This window comes from Accipiter gentilis, chromosome 26 (assembly GCF_929443795.1).
Source record: "Accipiter gentilis chromosome 26, bAccGen1.1, whole genome shotgun sequence".
Classification (NCBI taxonomy): domain Eukaryota; kingdom Metazoa; phylum Chordata; class Aves; order Accipitriformes; family Accipitridae; genus Astur; species Astur gentilis.
The window spans coordinates 10,577,941-10,596,135 of NC_064905.1; the positions used below are offsets into that span (position 1 = coordinate 10,577,941).

Below are 18,195 nucleotides of genomic sequence, written 5' to 3' on the forward strand. Positions count from 1 at the left end.
AGAAAGGTACTAATTATACTATGAACTAAATACATATATATTAAATATTTGCCATTTTACCTAACCAGAGGCCTCACTTTTAGCATTGTAATGATCTCAAAATAAAAGGCAAGACTCAGAATTATTTCCACTTCAGGTGGAATTTGTCTGAAACAGTAAAGATCAGGTAGTTTTCACATGAGCAGCTGATCCTACAAAGGCTTACAAATATGATAACCAAGTGCAAGTAATTCTTGGGACTTAACAAGGTCATTCACAGTGCAAAGTCTGCACTAAAGACATTGCTCTTTTTACCTATGCCAGCATAGTAGAAGTGCAAAGCCCTTCTGGTGTGGACAGTTACATCAATATTGAAGTCTCACAACGATATCCTACACCGAGACTCAGTAAAGCAAAGTAAGCTAGACAGACACAAAGCACCTTGTATGGCATCAGCAGCAGACGACTGCTATCTGCATCACAGCTTCATTAGCTTAGCCATGTCGGTAAAAAAAATCTAAAGAATGTAAATCACCTTTCCGTAAAAAAAAAAAAAAAACACAACAGAAGATAATGCCCTGAAACAAACTTTTTGCCTGAAGAGTTTCATCCTCAGCTCAAAGGGTTTCCTCTTGTTCCAGTTTCTATGATCTTCTAGACCAGCAGTCTCCTACAGCCCAGCCGTGCTCCTCACTGCGCTGGGAGCACAGGGAGGCTAAGGTCAGTGCTGAGCCTGGGTGAGCCCGCGCCTGCCTGTGTGCCTGTGTGCAGGGCCAGCATGGGTGTTCCTGCACCATTTCTGGAATGGAGACACGTGGGTGACATGACTTCAGCCTGCTTAAAAGCTCTTTGCACCAGCAGCACTGGAGATGATAGCAGGTAGCTAAGCGTGGTGGGGAACAGTGAGTTAGCAGAGCCCTTGGGTGAAAGGTTCATGGAACTGGACCCAAGGAGACGCACAGTGTTGCTGGTCTTCTCAAGGGAGGTTTGGCCACAGAAAGACTGCATCCCACCAGGTAAGACCTAGATCTAGGACCTGGCACAGGCAGAGTTCACGGTCGACCTCAGCACAAGGCTGTGGGAGGCAGCTGGGTATCAACTGGCTTAAAACCCTGGTGCGGCAGCCAGGATGCTTTCCTACCTGCAATACCTCACTTCTGCACTTCAGACACATCAGCAGTGGATTTTAATGTCTCGTGGTACAAGCAAGCAGAAGCAAGCAGAGACAAAGGAATGGCTGTTTTTTCCCAAGAGAAAGTACCTTTCCGTTCATCACCGCAGCCCAACGGGGAAGGAGCACAGCAGTCATGGAAGCTCTGCTGTCCTGGCTGGGAGAGCCATATGCGGACTTAGATTAAAATTAGCTAAAAATAAATAAGCATGAAAACAGAAATCCCTTACGTATATAGTTCAGGACAGTGACTCATGCAGCAGCACTGAGCAGGAACTAGGTCCTGCGTTATTACACTCATTATGGAAAAAGGCACATGGCTGCGTAACACAGTGTCACAGTAGCCCCATAATAAAGACATCTCCAGGTTAATCTGTTGTTCCTGGGCAGCACTGTTACTCCTGCAGCTACACAAACCCTCGCACAGCCCCACATCAGGCCAAGGCTCCAGCCTGCTTGGGGGGGAACATGCACAGTGGTCCATAGTCCCCATTCTCCCAGCTCCAGAACCCAGCTGACTTGGTGGGGTTTGGGGTTTTACACTCTCTATTCAGGAGCTTTAGGCTTATCAAAGGATCTGGCATGAAAATTGAGTAGCAGGTCACACATAATAGCAACATACACAAAGGCAATGATTCTTCTATTTACAGTCAATCATATGCAATGTCTTACAGCAAAACACAGAAAGAAGTGTCAAGAAGGTGGACGTTGGTTTCGCAATGAATTACAGAGGAGCAGATGGAACTGCAATGGCTTACAAGAAAATCAAGATCACTAAATCGCACAAGACTAATGCTGGCAATGTCATTAGAAATCCAAAAATAAGCACCATGTGCTCCACTGCAGTACCTTTCCCTATTTTATTAAGTGGACTGAAAATTGTTTCCATGTCAAAACATTCACAGAAGTAAAACATTTATTAGTGCAACTGCCACATTAGGAGGAACTGACAGTACTATCTATAGCAGCAATAAATGTAAAAAAAGAGCCTGACATTTAGCAGGAGACTACTAAAGACATTTCCAGTTGTCTTTAGTATAGCTGAGACTGTGAGTGTTAATTTCCATAATGCTGTGTTGTTGCCATTAATGAATGTGCTAATGATCTCTTAATTCTTCATTTAGAGTGATAATTGCTGATTAGTACGTTTGGGAATGGAGATCAACTGATTTATACCATCTTCCAGTCTGGCCTGGGGTTCTGAAGGTTGCACCTGGGATGAACGTTCCTGTTCCAGACAGATGCATAGACCCAAAATCAGTCATTCTGAGATTCCCTCTTCCTATAGATTACAAATTAAGCTGTGAGGCAGGGATAACAGAAGGCAGATTTCCCCTTATAAAATCTAGTACATGTCTTCCACTGTTCATTTAAAACAGTAGAAGGCAGAAGAGCCCTTTCCCAGACATAAACAGGAGTATCACAAAAGTGTAACTGGATATATATAGCTGCTGCATCCATCATACAGAAGATATGTATATATATATGTACACAAACACACATATATACACACACATATATATATATATGTGCGTACATGTGTGTGTGTGTATATATATATATATATGAAATTCCTTTATAAAACAAATTCTTTAGGGCAAGTTTTCAATCAGTGGTCCTTGATTCCTAAAGGTGAAATTGGATTACTTCTAAAGGGTCCATAAACATATTCAAGCGAAACGTGCTTCTTGCCAGTAGGCTCAAATCAGATTCATGCCTCTGTTAAAAAATGGTTCTAGTCCTAAAAAGAAAACAGCTGAAAACCCACTGTTTTAAGAAATTCCAGTCATGACAAGCTCTAATCTTCAGTTAATTCCAAAGGACTCTCTATTATACTGAACTCTCTGGCAAATAGCATTTATTTCTGTTCCCTTTTAACCAGGGCTGTGTGTATTAATATAGACTTATTAATACTATGACCTCTGGACGTTATCTTAAATAAGAACATTAAAAGTTGTTCTTTTGCTTGGCTGGCTGCCTTTGCTGTTGCATTTTAATACGGTTTCTTGTGTCTCGCTTGAAATGGAATTTGGAGGCTGTATTGCCAGTCGTGGCTGCACAAATAGCACTGAGGCCAGATTCAATGTGCTCTAACTAAACATAAATCACTTCAGTATATCTTTTAGCTGTAATCTAAATTAATTCTTTGAAAATCAATTTATGGCTGTTTTATTGTGCTTTTATGTAAACAAATACCCAGGAGCTACAAATACGTATGCTGTAAGCTGTGGAAAGTGTGTACTTCTTGGAAGTAACATTCCTATTCCTCCCTTTCTAGCACAGGTAGAAATGGATTTGAAAAAACATCTTTTAATAAATAATTGCTGTTTTGCCCTTCTTGGTTAGAATTTGGCTACACAAACCTGTGCATGGTCACAGGTCAAAAAATCTCCACCTGGGCAGCATGGAAAGAGTACAGGAGAGAGGAGTCGAGTGTAAAGAGGAAAGAATCCCCCAGTGCAATTTCTGCTTTACTTCTATCCCACCCTTAGATTTTCCATATCTACTGTCCACAAATCTAAAGAGCTCCTAAACATTATGAAAACAAATAACTGACCATAAGCATGAATCAGACTTCTAAACAGCCACCTCTGAATAAAAATAATTCCAGAAAAATTCAAGCTGAAGAGGCAAACTTTCCTGGCATGTAACGGCCTGTGCAGAAATGAGATAACCATGTCCCCATTGCCTGGCTGCATTAGGCTCTCAGCAGACAATGACAAAGCCTCTGGAGGTGGTAGATGGTTAGAAGCTATTCATTAAGACCTTCATGCATGTTTAGATTTTATTTATCTATCTGTCTCAAATTCAGGGAGGTTACAAAATCAACAACCAATCACTCCACAGTAAAGACCAGAGCAAACAGTTCCTGTCAGTCATTCTTTAGAAAATACAAGGCTGTGGTGATATGGAAAAGCAATGCCAGAACAAGGGACAAGAAATGAGTTGCCTCTCATTATTTGGCTGGACAGGATGCCTAGACTACTTCAAAATTCTGTCTGATCCATAAAGATAGGGTTGCAATAAAGACTTCAATGCTGACAATCAAAACTCAGAGAGGAACTGAGACATAGAAAGTTCAAGAGAGAAGAGAAATGAGATGAACAATCATATGAAAACTCTTAGATTCACAGATTGGCCATAATCAAGTTAAGAAATTTCCTTCATTCAGTACCACCTATTGAATCACTATACCCAGGCAGGCAAATTTAAAGCATCAAAACAGACTGCATAGTAACCAGTGTGTTAACAACCCTGGCTCTTTTTGTCTGAGTGCATATATATTGCATAGACATACAGACCCACAGCCATTTTTTCCCAGGCTTTGTTCCAGTTTGCTGCCTTTCCACTGCTAGTTCTTAGAAGTGCTGGTCCCACTGTGCCCCTGTGCATCCAATGCAAAGTCCACAGCCTGGTGCACACTGTGGAAGAGAAGGTGGTCCTCGCCCTCTTTAAAAAATTCTCCTCGGATCAGGGAACTCCGCACCGAAGGATTGCACTGGGCCAGTAGCACCTGGATATCTATCTCCCTGTAGTCCTTGCAGACCTCTTTGAGCGTACGTATTCCTGCTGTGTCCAGAAACTGTACTGCACAACAGTCAATCACTATTGTGTGAAACCCCAGAGGTTCAGAGACAAAATCCATGGAGATGCTGGTCTGGTTGCCACTAGAATCCACCTCTTTCTCTCTAAGCATTCTTTTCGCTGCCTTTTTCTTCGCTTCCTTCACCCAGACTGGGTTGACTCCAGTTTGCTTGTACAGGGTGGATTTAAAGCACTCTTTGTTGATGTAGTAGAGGGGTGCTTCGAATCGGAACACGACAATCCCTGGCTTGGTTTGCAAGTTCTTGTAAGCAGACAGGGATTCATATGTCTCAGACTCTGCCACCCAGCCAAGCAGCGGTGCCTCTGGTCTCTGAGTTCGGAAAATGACGCAGAGCATAGAGAAGCAAACACCAACCAAAAGACCAATCTCAGTACTGATGAGTGCTGAGGCTGCCATAGTAACTAGCCAGATCACTGTGTCCACTCTGCTCAAATGCCACATTTTTGGCAAGTCCTTGAATTTCCGCAGGGCTCCTCTGAGGTTTACAATCGTTATGACAGCAAGGACACATTTCTGAAGGGAATAAAATAAAGGTGCAATCACAAGGAGGACTAATAGGATTACCAAACTAGTCACCATGCCAGACATTTGTGTCCTACAGCCTGTGGACTCTTTGACAAGAGTTTTGGCAAGAGCTGCGCTTGTTGTGAAGCAATGGAAGAAAGAGGGAATGATGTTGCAGAAGCCAATGGCATACATTTCCTGGTTGGCCCTCACGGAGTAACCATGCTTCTTGGCAAACATTTCTGAGAGGGAGACAGTGATGGCAAAGCCAATAATAGCTATGGGGATAGCATCCAAGGCCACATTAGGAATTAGGTTCCAGTCTGGAGGGCGGGGTGGCAGAAACCCAGTTGGGATGTGTCCAGCAACGCTCGAGCCGTAAGTGTCTCTCAGCTTCCCAAAGTGAGATGCCAGAGTAGCTGCCACAATCACGACTAGTTCAACTGGTATTGGAGCCTTGAGCCTGGATTTAAAATATTCATTAAGCTCTTTGGTTGGGATAAGTACAAGAAAGCACAAGAAGCTGGTGATGAGATCACAGATGTTGGTCTTGTGTATGTTTCTGAAAATGTTTATCCACGTGGCTATGAGGGAGCCGATGCCACTGCTCCGTGGAATGTCTAGGCCCAGGAGATACTTGGCTTGTGAGGTTAGGATGGTGAAGGAGGCACCCGTGACAAATCCACTCAGCAATGAATCAGAGAGGTACACTGAGACAAAGCCCACTTGAAAGAAACCCATGGCCACCTGAAAAGAATCAACCACACAAAACAGATTAGGATGCAAAACTCGCAGATGTCATCACTGTGGGGCTCTGGAGGGAGGTGCAATAAAAAAACACTGCGCACAGCCCTGGAGGACAAGGCATGGTCAGAGCATGGAGAAAAGAGTCCCCAGCATTCAGCTGCTCCTGGCGCACCACACTTAAACAAAATGCATTTCTAACAGAGCGCCAGCTTTTTGCGAGGGTCTTCATACTCGGAACCTGTGTTTATTGTTTGCTCATTGGTTCAGTTATAACTTCTAGTTACCCTAGCAAGCAAAAAAAGAAAGCCTGGGGAAAAAAGCATCTGAAATACTGGCTACTTCTGCCATTTCTCTTTCAAGTTCTTACAAACTCTGTGAACTTTGCAGGGATCCAAAACATTTTTGGTTGTCTTTGTCTGTCTTATACTGGAGCTCACAACCTGCAATGAAAATACACCTTACGTCATAACAACTGTACTTTGCACTGCATAAAGTTTGGTGCATCTGACTCAGAAAGTATATGAGCTGCAAACTCTTGTGATGCAGATTATATAAATAGAGATAAATTTTTAAAGTGCCTTGTCATTCATTTTTATTAATGCTAGTTGAACAGACACATCCTTGGTGCGCTCTCATTGAAATGACTGGTTTTATCGATACCTACTCTACACATGTGTTTTCACACCTGGTAAATGTCTCTTCCTCCCCGTCAACCTTCATGCCAAATGGAGCATGGACCTTCTCACAGCAGTTTGATAGAAACCTATTAATTCCCTGCACCGGCCAACAGGGATGTCGACACTCTTATCTGAAGACTGCAGGCCAGAACTCACAGGTATTAAAACTTTAAGTAGTGCCAATTTGGAATGTCCTATTAGATAATTGAGGGGAAAAAAAAAAACCAAAGAAGGCTAGGATCATGCCTGGAAACTTCATAAGAACCACAAAGCATTACTGAAGAGAAGGTTGGTTTGGGACCTGGACTGACTGGACATGGGCTCAGAGCCAAGCTCTAAAAAAGTCTCCCTCACAGCCTTGGTAATTAAGTTAATTAAAGGTTTTTCTAACTGTAAAACATTAGCAATAATTGTCTTACCTAGTTATGCTGTAGGCAACTAGTGTGAGCAGGCTTGCTTTTTGTGATTTGACTGTAAAGTTTCTGATACAAAGAATATGTGATTTTGGTTAGAGCTTCCAATTAAAAAAAAAATATATATATTTGAGGGTGTGAAGACCTACTGGTTAGCAGGCAGAGAGACAGCAAGTAAAATATGCCTAACATTCAGAGGGACTTAAGATACAGTAATGTGACTTCTTCATATAAATGAACTTAATTGTACTTGTACTTGCAAAGAATATTACAAACAATTCACAACTCCAAAACTGCATCCATGCTACAGTGATGAAGCACAAAATCCAGTGTACCTCAGAGTCCCAGAATATTTCTGAAATTACTCAACACTGACTTCCAGTACAAGAAGTCGTCCCAGGTTGTGCCTAAAACCAGTGTTTTAGAGTATCACAGGTATGCTTCCTTTTCCGCTCCTACACAGTCTGATTAGCTATCACCCTGGAGGTCACTGTAAGAACAAATGAATGTGAACTCACAAACTGAAATACCACAGCTATGCAGCACTGTTAAAACTAAATCCATTCTGGTTAATGCATGACACTAAAAACAAAGATACCTGCTTTAATTTCAGCGAGCAGTTAATTCTAGGAAGTAATTAGAGACAGAGTGGTAAAATATTGTCGAGTAATATATTTTAATATGGTAATAATTCAAAGTTTTATTTCAAATATATTTTATCATCTCACTAGTATCCCTCTCATACAATGGCATTGTTTTGGCTTTGAATGGGCAAACAGCAAAGTTTTACAAGCACAGTGATAAATAAAAAGAAACTGGAGATACTTCTACTGTCCAGATTATTTTTTGATAGAAGAAAAGGCAAATGCCTGAAGTCTGGAATGAAAAGCTGACACACCACATTTTGGCCCAATGAAATGGAGGCCTAAGCTATAAGCCAGCAAAAAAAAAAAAAAGCTTCAGGCCACAGCGAGGAAGGTGGTGAGCAGATTGTGTGGGAGCAGCAGGTGGCTATGTGCAGGTCCTTACAGTCCCCAACAGAGTAGCAACACAAGCACAAAAACTTATTTAAAAAAGGAGAGGACACAGAGGAATTTCTTGCACTGCAGTAACTGCACAGTAACTGGAGGCCTCCAGTCCTTCCTGTGTCCACTCATTTGGGATGCAGATTGAGGACACATGCAAGCCCAGCAGGCTGTTCATGTGGACAATCACTTAAAGAATTAAAACTATTTCCACAGAAAACCTGTTTGCCCACCTCCTCTTACCTGATAAACTCCAGCTATGAAGGTCATGGTGGCTCCCACTGTAATTGCATAGCAGCTTTTATCACAGAGCAGCTTCTGCAATGTCTGATTCACAGGCGAAATGGTGGTGTTTACGTACGCTGCTGTATCTGTGAGGACACTGAGCGCAGCTGGTTCTAAGTCATAGCCAGCTCTCTGTATTTCACGATCCACCACTTGTCCCACCATCAGGCAAAGCACACCAAAGATGCCAACTGAGATGTGGCGGGAGGTTCCAAATATGAAATAAATGATGCTGGCGAAAAAGGATGTATAAAGGCCATAAATAGGCTCTTGCCCAGCCAAGAGAGAATAGGCAATTGACTGTGGGACTAGTAACACCCCCACAATCACACCAGACATTATGTCTCCCAGTAGGTACTCTCTTAGTTTGTATTTAGGAAGCCACTGCAAGACAGGAAAGAAACTGAAAACATAGTCTTTAACTTTGGCTGGAGTGCAGCTGCAAGTTTTCTTTGCTTGCTTAACCATCAGAGCCTTCATGCTCCTCTTCTTCTCTTGGGGTTCCAAGAACATTCTGTGATGAAAACTGCGTTTAGCATCGTCTCCTTCTGGCATTTCAGTCACTGAGTGGACGTTGTTGAATTCTGCCGTTGCTGCCATCTCAGGGACTCCCTAGAAACACAAAGAAGGACCATTTGCATTAAACCATAAATGAATGCTCTACATGAGACTTTTTAATAGACTGAATACAATATTTATGAAAAGCAAGGGCTAAAAGTCTTAGTTCAGCACAGAGAAAGCAATTGCCAAGCAAACTTGGAAAGAGCCTCCCCATTATATCCCTGTTAAGCAAGGAATCACCTTCCCTAGGAGGGAAGCTGACATCCCATAGAATAAACCTGCTGCTGGCAATGTTGTGAAATGGAAGAGAATGCAGCAGCACTGTCCCTCTGGGAGGCTTCCTTAATAAAATCACTGTCTGCAGCCTGTTCCACCATGCAAAGATAGACACAAAGCAGTCCAACAGTCACTTCAATTCAGTTGCTGAAAATTAACTACAATTAGTATGTCTCTAACATTGCACAGCTTGGTCTAAATCTCATTTATATATACTTTTTTTAAAAAAATGCAGTGATTACACCTACCAAATATTGTAAAGATTTGTTACCTAAGAAGATGCAATCTTCACACAGTGGCTTTATTTCAGCCAATGACATACTGCAAAGAATGCTCTTCACACTTTTTAAAAGCCGGTTTTCAAGTAAATTACATCTGACCAAAACAATACACACAAGCAGAAAGCATGTTAATGGGCACAATGGAAGTTAGGTGGAACGCTTCTGCTAGAATGTGTGCTCTAGTACAGGCTGCCTACAAACAGTAAAACAAGTTGATTGTATCAAAACACATTTAATATTGGAAACGTATTGCCTGACTGTGAAAGAGCAAAGTCTTGAAAGAAGCCCTAATGAAACTTGACAATACCAACAGTGATTGCCAGCATTCATACAGCACTCCCAGTTTCCAGAAAAAATCCAGAATCGTCCAGAAAACTCAGCCACAATACCTGCTACTACTAGTACACTGAAGTTGATAGATTTCAGCCAGAAACCCATTCACCTGGTGCTACAGTGGAGTCAAGTCCAGAGACAGCAGCAGAACCCTGAAAAATCTAACTCCCAGCCTTCCCTTTCAAACATACCTTGCAGACCCAGACTGCTATAACAACATATCCCTTATGTGCTAATTACACCTTCTCTGTGCAGGGCAAACATCAATCAAACTAACGTTCTATGCAATGTTTATGACTGAATTTATCACCAAATCGGTATTGGAGCTAGCAGTGCTGAGGATGTCCCTGAAAAGTCCATCTCAAAACTTGTTCACTTAATCATCATTTCACAAGTAGCTATAAAACATTCACGGCTACTATCACTTCAGTGTAAGTCTCTCAAAAACATGTGAGGGGAGAAGGGAGCGAAGCGAGTTTAAGCGTGGTGCTCAAACCATCCGTTTCTCCTGCAGTCAGACCATTGCAAGGCACTGATCCTACAGCTATGCAGAGAGGAAACACCTTCTCCTAGACCTTGGTCTAGCTGCCTGGAGCATACAATTTCTGTTCCTCCATTCCAGGTTTGATATTGTCATACGGAGGTATCCAAACTGCCGTGCACCAGCCCTGTATAACAGTTTACGCACAGCCATGCCTCCAGCAGTCTGCTAGCTCAGACAGAGATGAACTACTTTTGGTTCTTCTGGCTAGAAAGACAATACCAACCCAAGTACCTACTGTCTTAGGACAGCCTAATCAAAAGATCCTAACCATATCAAAGGAACCCACATGAGAGTAGAAGCAGTTACAATACTTAATGTTTAGGCTGGCTTCTCCTTCCAGATAAAAATATTCAGAAATTTCTAAAAGAGCCTTCCAATTAGAAAGCAATTCAACCCAAGTAATCCAACTCTTCCACCTCACACCGTAGCATACTGCTCCCTACAGCTACCAGGCTACAGCGTGCAGAGGGCTATCTAAAGTCAACACACGGGACAGATGCCGACAGATAGCCAACAGAAAATACCAGAGACGGAGGTTCACATTTTATCTTCTGCTCCATGCTGGGACTCCCAAAAGGCGTCTTCATTCACTACAGAGCCAGAGACAGCAAGTGTCTCTTTGGTGGGTAAGCTCCTGAATCCTTTCAAATCACTGAACACAGCTCTTTGCTAGCCTGCCATTGGACTGCTACTGGAAGGGAGCCATGTTTCAAACGGAGACTTCCCTGGCTCCAAAACTGCGAATAGCACAATAGCATCAGCAGGGATGGACTTTCTGCATAAGACAGGGGCTGTATGCCTTCCTGTTATGATATCATGATCTACACAACTCGTGCTCTGTTACATGCTGGGGGAGACTGAAGAGCATTGCCAGGCCTCATGCTCTGGGCGAGATACTTTATTATACCTACCTCTTGTTCTCCACACCTACCAGATATCTCTAGCAATGCATCAATGCTTTTCTCCAGCTCCTGCCCTGTTCCATACTCCCATACCTCCAACTCTATGCTTAATTCACACATAGGGTCTGCAGGGTGGTCTGCAAACCAGCAAGATGAAAACAGCTCTAAGCACCACAGGGGGGCAACATGCCTCTTGGTGGATGCTGCTCTGAGCACAGGTAGAAGTGCTGCTTCGGGAAAGTCACACTCCAAAAAAAAGGAAAAATGAAGCTTTAATGCACTGCTAGGTTAGGTGATACCTAAGTGAAAAATTCCGTAATTTGAACTCAAGTCCTATTTCTTGTATCTATGTCCTTCTTTTCATCCTGGCCCTTATAGCTTGGAGAACTGAGAATTCTGGATCCAAAGATGAGTGCACCCAGAACTCTAATACATATACATTTTTAGGGCTAAATTTTCAAATTTATTTTTTTGTCTCCATATTTGTTCTTGTTAGACAAGTTAATCACCTAGTACAATAGAAGGTAAGAAAAGAAAGCTTCAGTTTTGGCTACCCGCCTTCTTGATTATTCCAAACTTCTATCTTACAGCTTCCTGGCCATACAGTATTACTGTATGACATACCTATATACATCTTATAGTGACAAGCTTCCCTTGGCTAATGCCTTCCAATTCAGTATCTTTAATGTGTGTTAGAATAATTATAGGCTCAGAAGAGCCATATGAAGAATAAGGATCTTTACAATGAGGAAACATGCACTACAAGAAATGACATACTCAAGATCACATAGTAATCACGCTTGGAGGTGAATCCATCCCCACCTTCCAGATATCAAATCTCAGCCACGTGTACAGTATTGCAAAGTCCGCTCAGGGATTATTTATAGCACTTACCAAAAAAAAAACCAAAACGAATACTGAGAATGAAGTGAATATAGTGTACAAAAGCATGTGTCTGCAGTACTCTGCATAAGCACATTCTGTAGTTGTATTTGCTTGAGCAGCTTTATTGATTTCACAAGCACAGAGTTACAAATCAATACTGTAAAAGCTGAGGGAAAAATTCACCCCAGACTACTTTTTATGTGTAGCAAATTACTTGAATGAGTCTGTTTTCTGAGATTTTAGAAAAGATTTTAGTAATGAAAACCCTTCTGATTCCTCTCTCCCTCATCCAGGACTTGTAGACAGCTCACTCAAACCTGGGAGTTTTTCTTAACATTCCAGGGAACTCCGACACAAAACCCAGATAGTTCAGTGTAGTTCTTCCCTGCAGTGCCATCAAGCATCTGCATAGTAGATGATACTGGGTTTTTTTGGTCGTGTCTAGACAGTGGAGAACTGTTCTAAGTAAAAATCTTTTTGGCTACTAAACTCTGAGCATATACTGGATCTTTGTGTTGAGCTGCATGACAGCTTTCACTACGTGGCATGAAAAGGGCCTTTCATCACACAGTCACTGCCTCTTGCCAGGTCAGGACACTAGGAAATGACAAAAATTGCAACACGTTTCACCCTTTTCTGCCTGAAAGCATTGCTCTGTATTATTTGTGTAACCGTTTAGCCCAAGCTTACTTAGTAAAACTGGATTTTGTTCTTAAAAAAAAAATAAAAATGGAAACAGCCTTTGGTTCAGTATACTGAACGATATTCTGTATATTTAACTTGGAAAAGGAGCTACTGTGCTTTTTATTTTGAAAGCTGCTATTTACGTACAACTAATTTGTCTGCCTAGAATTCACTTTTATGAGCTCCTTTTGGCCTGAGGAAGATCTTCAGGGGGTGTCCACCTGCCACAAACCTTTACTTAAGATACAAAGAAAAAGACTACAACACAGAACTGAGGAAATTTCCAGTATCTCTCTGTTATCAAGTGACTGCCATAAAATAAAGATATGGGGAGGTACTGCATTCTTGTTACAGACTGTTTTTCTGGATCCCATCTGGGCCTTTCTGACTGATCCCATGACATGGCAGACGTGAGCTATCACCTGTCTAGCGTCTCTCTTTGGGGAAACACTACCTGCAGCACAGGGCCTTGCTGGCTTGGACTTCATTTCTTTGTCACAGATCACAGTCACCTTGACAGTATGAGAATAATGGATTGTGAAGCTTACTCACCTGCTGAATAACATATTTACAAGGTTAAACATAAGAGGTGTGCATTTAAGAGTAGAAACTAAATCAAAAGTGTTCTTTCTATAACACCAATCTCAGTTTTCCAGATTATTTTTCTACATTTCAGGTGCACCAGTTGTCACTGTATGTGATCACTACCCACCCTCACGTACTCACTTGCTAGACATGAGAAGTTACATGCACTTAAATGCATGCACTTAAAAACTAATGCATAAACACATAATCTAAAGAGACATGAACAATTTCTGAAGAGATGTAAAGGAGAAGCAGATGAATCAGAAATCCAAGTTCCACATGAACTGAACCGGAGGTAGGCTACTACCTCTGGGTCCTTGGAAAATCTCACCCTAAGAGTAAAAAAGGAAAGCGTATCACAACATTTTGATAACTATATCTTTGTCCTTACTCTTGCTGGACAACAGCCATTTACAAATAATCTCTTAAGTATTGTGGAGCAACAAGGAAATTCAATACCGCCACGATAACACCGAGATAGGCGCTGGAACAGCACTGCATGTACCTTGGAAGAAAATTCAGATTTCTGACAAAATCCTTAACACCCTCCAATAAAACATTCAAGCTACGAACTTTAATTTCAACAAGAGACTTAAAATCATATGAATACTGAAATCTTACTAAGACCCATAAAACAACATACCACATTTAAGCAACACATTTTGGAACAAAGCTACATTACTGTCGGCACAATAATCACCAGCCATTAACTCAAGCAGGAAAACCTGCAAAGCCGGACAATAAAACCTTGTTTGCGTGAAATAGTTGATCTCCTCCTACTTCAAATGTCAGTTCTCCCGAGCAGCAGCAGCAAAGCTGCCCACCAGCCTCGCACAGCCCCCAGCCTCTTTGGGGAAGGTCCCATGGAAGTCGGCAGCCCCGCTCGCAGCCAGTCCTTCCAGGAAATTCAGCTCACCTCCGAGAAAGCAGCTGCACATCGAGTGTGACGGTTACACTGCCCTGCCCTGCCTGATGCGGATCCCTCTTGAAGATAGCCGTCTACGGCCTCACACAGCACTCAAGCAGTTTCCATCCGAACCGGATTTGCCACAGAGGGCTTCCCAAGTAGTATTTTCAGCAAGTCACTTCTCCGTCAGGACCCCCCTCCCGCCCTTACCATTAGGTAGCGAAGGCTGAACGGTGACGAGCTGTACCGGGGCAGTGAGGACAGGTGGAGGAAGCGCTGCCCCAAAGGCGTTTCCTTGGGCCGTGGCTGCCAGCCCCTGCCACGCTGCCCGCCGGCCTGGCCTCGCAGCCAGGAGGGCAGCCACGGCAGTGGGCTGCCTGTACGGGGCAGAGGGTCGTGCAAGAGACCTGTCCGCCTCTGAGCGGAAAGCTAAGCACAGGGTTTGCACTGCGTAAGGGAGGGCTCAAAAAATCGTTCTATTTTGTTTTTTTAAATTGAAATCTGCAAGAAGAGCGCACAGCAAGAAGAAGAGCGCACAGCAAGAAGAAGAGCGCACAGCAAGAAGAAATCCACACACTTCTTGTACTCCTGAAACCACGGATTTTTGCTGAGCACTGGTGTATCACTTCGGAAGCCAACCAACATGAAGTTTCCAGGATAGAGAAAGGGAAGTACAACGCTTTTAATGCAACACTTGGTTTCACCCTATCGATCTCAGCACCACTTCCTTCACACACACACACATCCCCCCCACCGGCACCGAGCACTCCCCCCCGGCTTTCATTTTCTATTCTCCTCACGCTGAGGCACCGCCTCGCGAGCCACTCCACGGAGCGGGGCCGTGAGCAGGAACCCCCCCGTGGGGCGCCGAGGCGGGCCCACGGCAACCCGCCACCGCCGCCCGGCGCCCCGCTGCCCGCCGCCCTGCCCGTCCCTTCTTCCCCCGCCCCCCAGGCCCGCCCGTTCCCCCACGCCGCCCTCCCCTTCCTCGCCTGGCAGCGCCCGCTGAGGCGCCCACTCACCGCGGGGCCGCAGGCGGCTCCGGGCAGACCTCGGCCGGGCGGGCGGGACCCAGCGACAGACAGACACACCGACCGACCGACCGGCCGGCCGCAGCGGCTCCCGGCTGCTCGGCGGCGCCGGCCCGGTCCTGCTCCTCGCCCCCGCCCGCCTACCCCGCGAGGGGGCCGGGAGCGGCGGGCAGGGGAGGGGAGGGCAGAGCCGCCCCCGCCGCGCCCCTCGGCGCAGCGCGGAGCCCGCCCGTCGCCGGGAGGGGAGGGGAGGGCCGGGCCGGGCCGCCCGAGAGGCCTCGGCAGGCAAGGCCTGGCCTAACGGGCCGCCCGGACCAGACACCCCGTCCCCCCCCCCCCACCCCGCTTCAGTTTTTACTTTCCAGTTAATTCCAAGCGTGTTCAGAATTACGAGCGGCCTGAAAAAGCCTGGTGCGGAGCGCGACCCGCTGATTCTGCTCCTTACCCCAGAAAAGCCACCAACCCGAAACAAACAAACAAACCGGAGGAACTCTAGTGAAGAGTCCGCGTTTCTGTTAATTAAGTCGCACTCACGCTTGAAAGATTAATTTCGATTTGGTAACTTGAGGTGAAGCGACCTTAACTTTCCACCCGTGACACAGATAGGGAAACCGTAACAATTTCTGACAGAAAATGGCCTCATTTTGCTTTGGGGTACCACTATGATTCCTGAAAAATAGCCTTTTAAAATCCCTCAGTCTTGTTTGCTCTGGTGTCCAGATCTGTTTGGGAGGTGCTTCCAAGTGGGAAGGACAGAGGATCTTTGACAATGTCAGTATTGAAAAATAGCAGGGTTTTGTTCAGTACTCTTTTTTTTATCTCTGGCCTGGAGGTTCAAGGTCGGAGGGGCCATACCCAGCCTCGTCTGCCTTTCCTTCGCCATTTGCACAGAAAAGCAGACATTCTCTGAAATGGAACGCTGCCTAGTATTTGCATTTCGGGTGGAACCTCGAGCTGCCAAAAAGCCCATCAATACATGATCAGAGAAAGCGAGACCAGCTTCACGCCTGCAGAATCCATGCTCACGTCTTTTGGTGTTAGGCAAATGCTGTAAATCTTGCTGTAGAAATACGGAATATTTCCAATAGTAAACATTTACCCTCTCCACAAGGGTTTAACTAGATGTCATGGTAACTAGAACAGGCAGGTTGCAAAGGAAAAAAAAGAGCTCTCTCCCTCTCCCCTGGCTACCCACCGTCAAAAGCATCAGTGGCTCTGACTTCCCAATCCTCTTAGGGACTTCCACAGGAGTTTTAATTGAGTTTGAAGTATATGGTGACTCCACGACTACCAGAGCAAATCCTTGTGAGGAGTGACATCTGTGACAAAAGCATTAAGAGGAGCTTTTTGTGGGGGGACTCTGCAGAAATTTAACAAGAAAACCAAGCAGTATCTTCTTGGAGTGCAAATAAAGAGCATGATATTAAAAAAAATCCCAAGCATTAATTTTTTTCTGAATCACTGCTATTATTAGGGTTTGGGTTTTTTCTTTTTTACTGTATACTGGTTTTCTAAAAAGTAGGGGAAAAAAATCCAAGTAAATATTTAAGATAAGTAAATCATTCAACTTCCAGCTGCTTTCCTCTTCTCGGGGTATATTAAGTTTATGGTTAATGTATTTCTGTACAAGGCTAAGGGAACCTTTGGCCTTGGAGAAATGTGCCTCTGGGCTCCTCACACTCCAGAACCTCCTGCCAAGGAACGGTGGTGAGCTGGGGCTGGCTGACATACGAACGCTAGCATTTGCCATCTGCCCATCCCGCTCAGCCTACCTGTCAAACCCACGGCCTCCGGTTCTCCACATTGCCCCATCATCTTTGTAATATCAAATCTCCAGAGACCAGTTTCTCAGACTGCAAAATAATCTTGAAAAACGCTCTGTTTTGTTCCACCGGGCACATACTGCTGGGCAGCCCCGCGCACTGCAGCAGAGGGAAGCCCTCCCGCCCTGCCTCTTTACCCGGCAGCTCTCGTAGAGCCCCGCTGCACCCCGGTGCCCCTGGCAAAGAGCTCGATGGGCGGCACAGGACGGTCTTATCATCCCTCTCTGCCCCGTCAATAAAAGCCCTGTGCGGCAGCTCTCCCTGGTTCTTCTCAGTCGTCTCCAGGCTTCCAGCTCTGCTTTTTCAGTCAGCAGATTAAAGCACCCTCTGATTTCCCCCAGCTCTCAGCTGGTTTATGCCATCTGGCTCCCAGCCTTGTGTAAGGAGCCTCCTGCTTTCGGTAGCGTCCTCCTACTACCTCCCTGCCCACTGCCTCGGTCCTGCCGGCTGTACGGCTCTGTGGTAAGACAGGTGGGCTATGGTGAAAGCAGCTAAAAACATGTTTTATTTTCTCTCCTTGTCCTTCCTTCCTTGTACAACTTGCCGTCACCTGAGATTTGGGCCTGCATTTGCAAAATGTTGCATGAAATTTGGAGATGGAGAAGGTGGGAGCTGCCTAGCTTGCTGCCTAGAGAGTGAGATCTATCTGCATATCGGAGCCCACACAGACGTGCCTCCCCACGTGGGCAGCTTATCTGGTCACCCAGGCAAACGTTAATAGTCAGAAAATAGGGACAAAACAGAAGTAACATTAAGCTACCCTGAGCTTCTTGAACTTGAGCATTTGGGGGGAGCAATCAGGAGCCTTAGGACAACCTTCCTCAAGACCTCTTGCAGCGTCCAGTGTGCAAAATCAAAGCGGTACCCGTGGGTTTTCGTGTTTAACCTGCTGGTCTTAGAAGGCCCTAGTGTCAGACACATAAAGATCTAGATGTGGCATGTCTGACTGACTTAGAAAACCCATCAGACTAAGTA

At 44.6% G+C, this 18,195-nt stretch overlaps 1 protein-coding gene across 6 annotated transcripts; it reads right to left on the minus strand.

Moving 5' to 3' along the window:
• Positions 1-3,921: 3,921 nt before the first annotated feature.
• SLC26A2 (solute carrier family 26 member 2) lies at positions 3,922-15,518 on the minus strand. 6 transcript variants are annotated; one of them, XM_049829142.1, is made up of 3 exons: positions 15,389-15,518; positions 8,367-9,020; positions 3,922-6,008 (listed from the first exon to the last, which is right to left on the minus strand). In XM_049829142.1, the coding sequence occupies exons 2-3, from the start codon at positions 9,006-9,008 to the stop codon at positions 4,503-4,505; spliced, it is 2,148 nt and encodes a 715-aa protein (XP_049685099.1). In that variant the 5' UTR covers positions 9,009-9,020; positions 15,389-15,518; the 3' UTR covers positions 3,922-4,502. The 6 variants fall into 6 exon arrangements, with proteins under 6 accessions (XP_049685099.1, XP_049685096.1, XP_049685097.1 ...); XM_049829139.1 differs by lacking the exon at positions 15,389-15,518 and adding an exon at positions 14,376-14,931; XM_049829140.1 differs by lacking the exon at positions 15,389-15,518 and adding an exon at positions 14,207-14,365.
• Between the last annotated feature and the right edge of the window lie 2,677 nt (positions 15,519-18,195).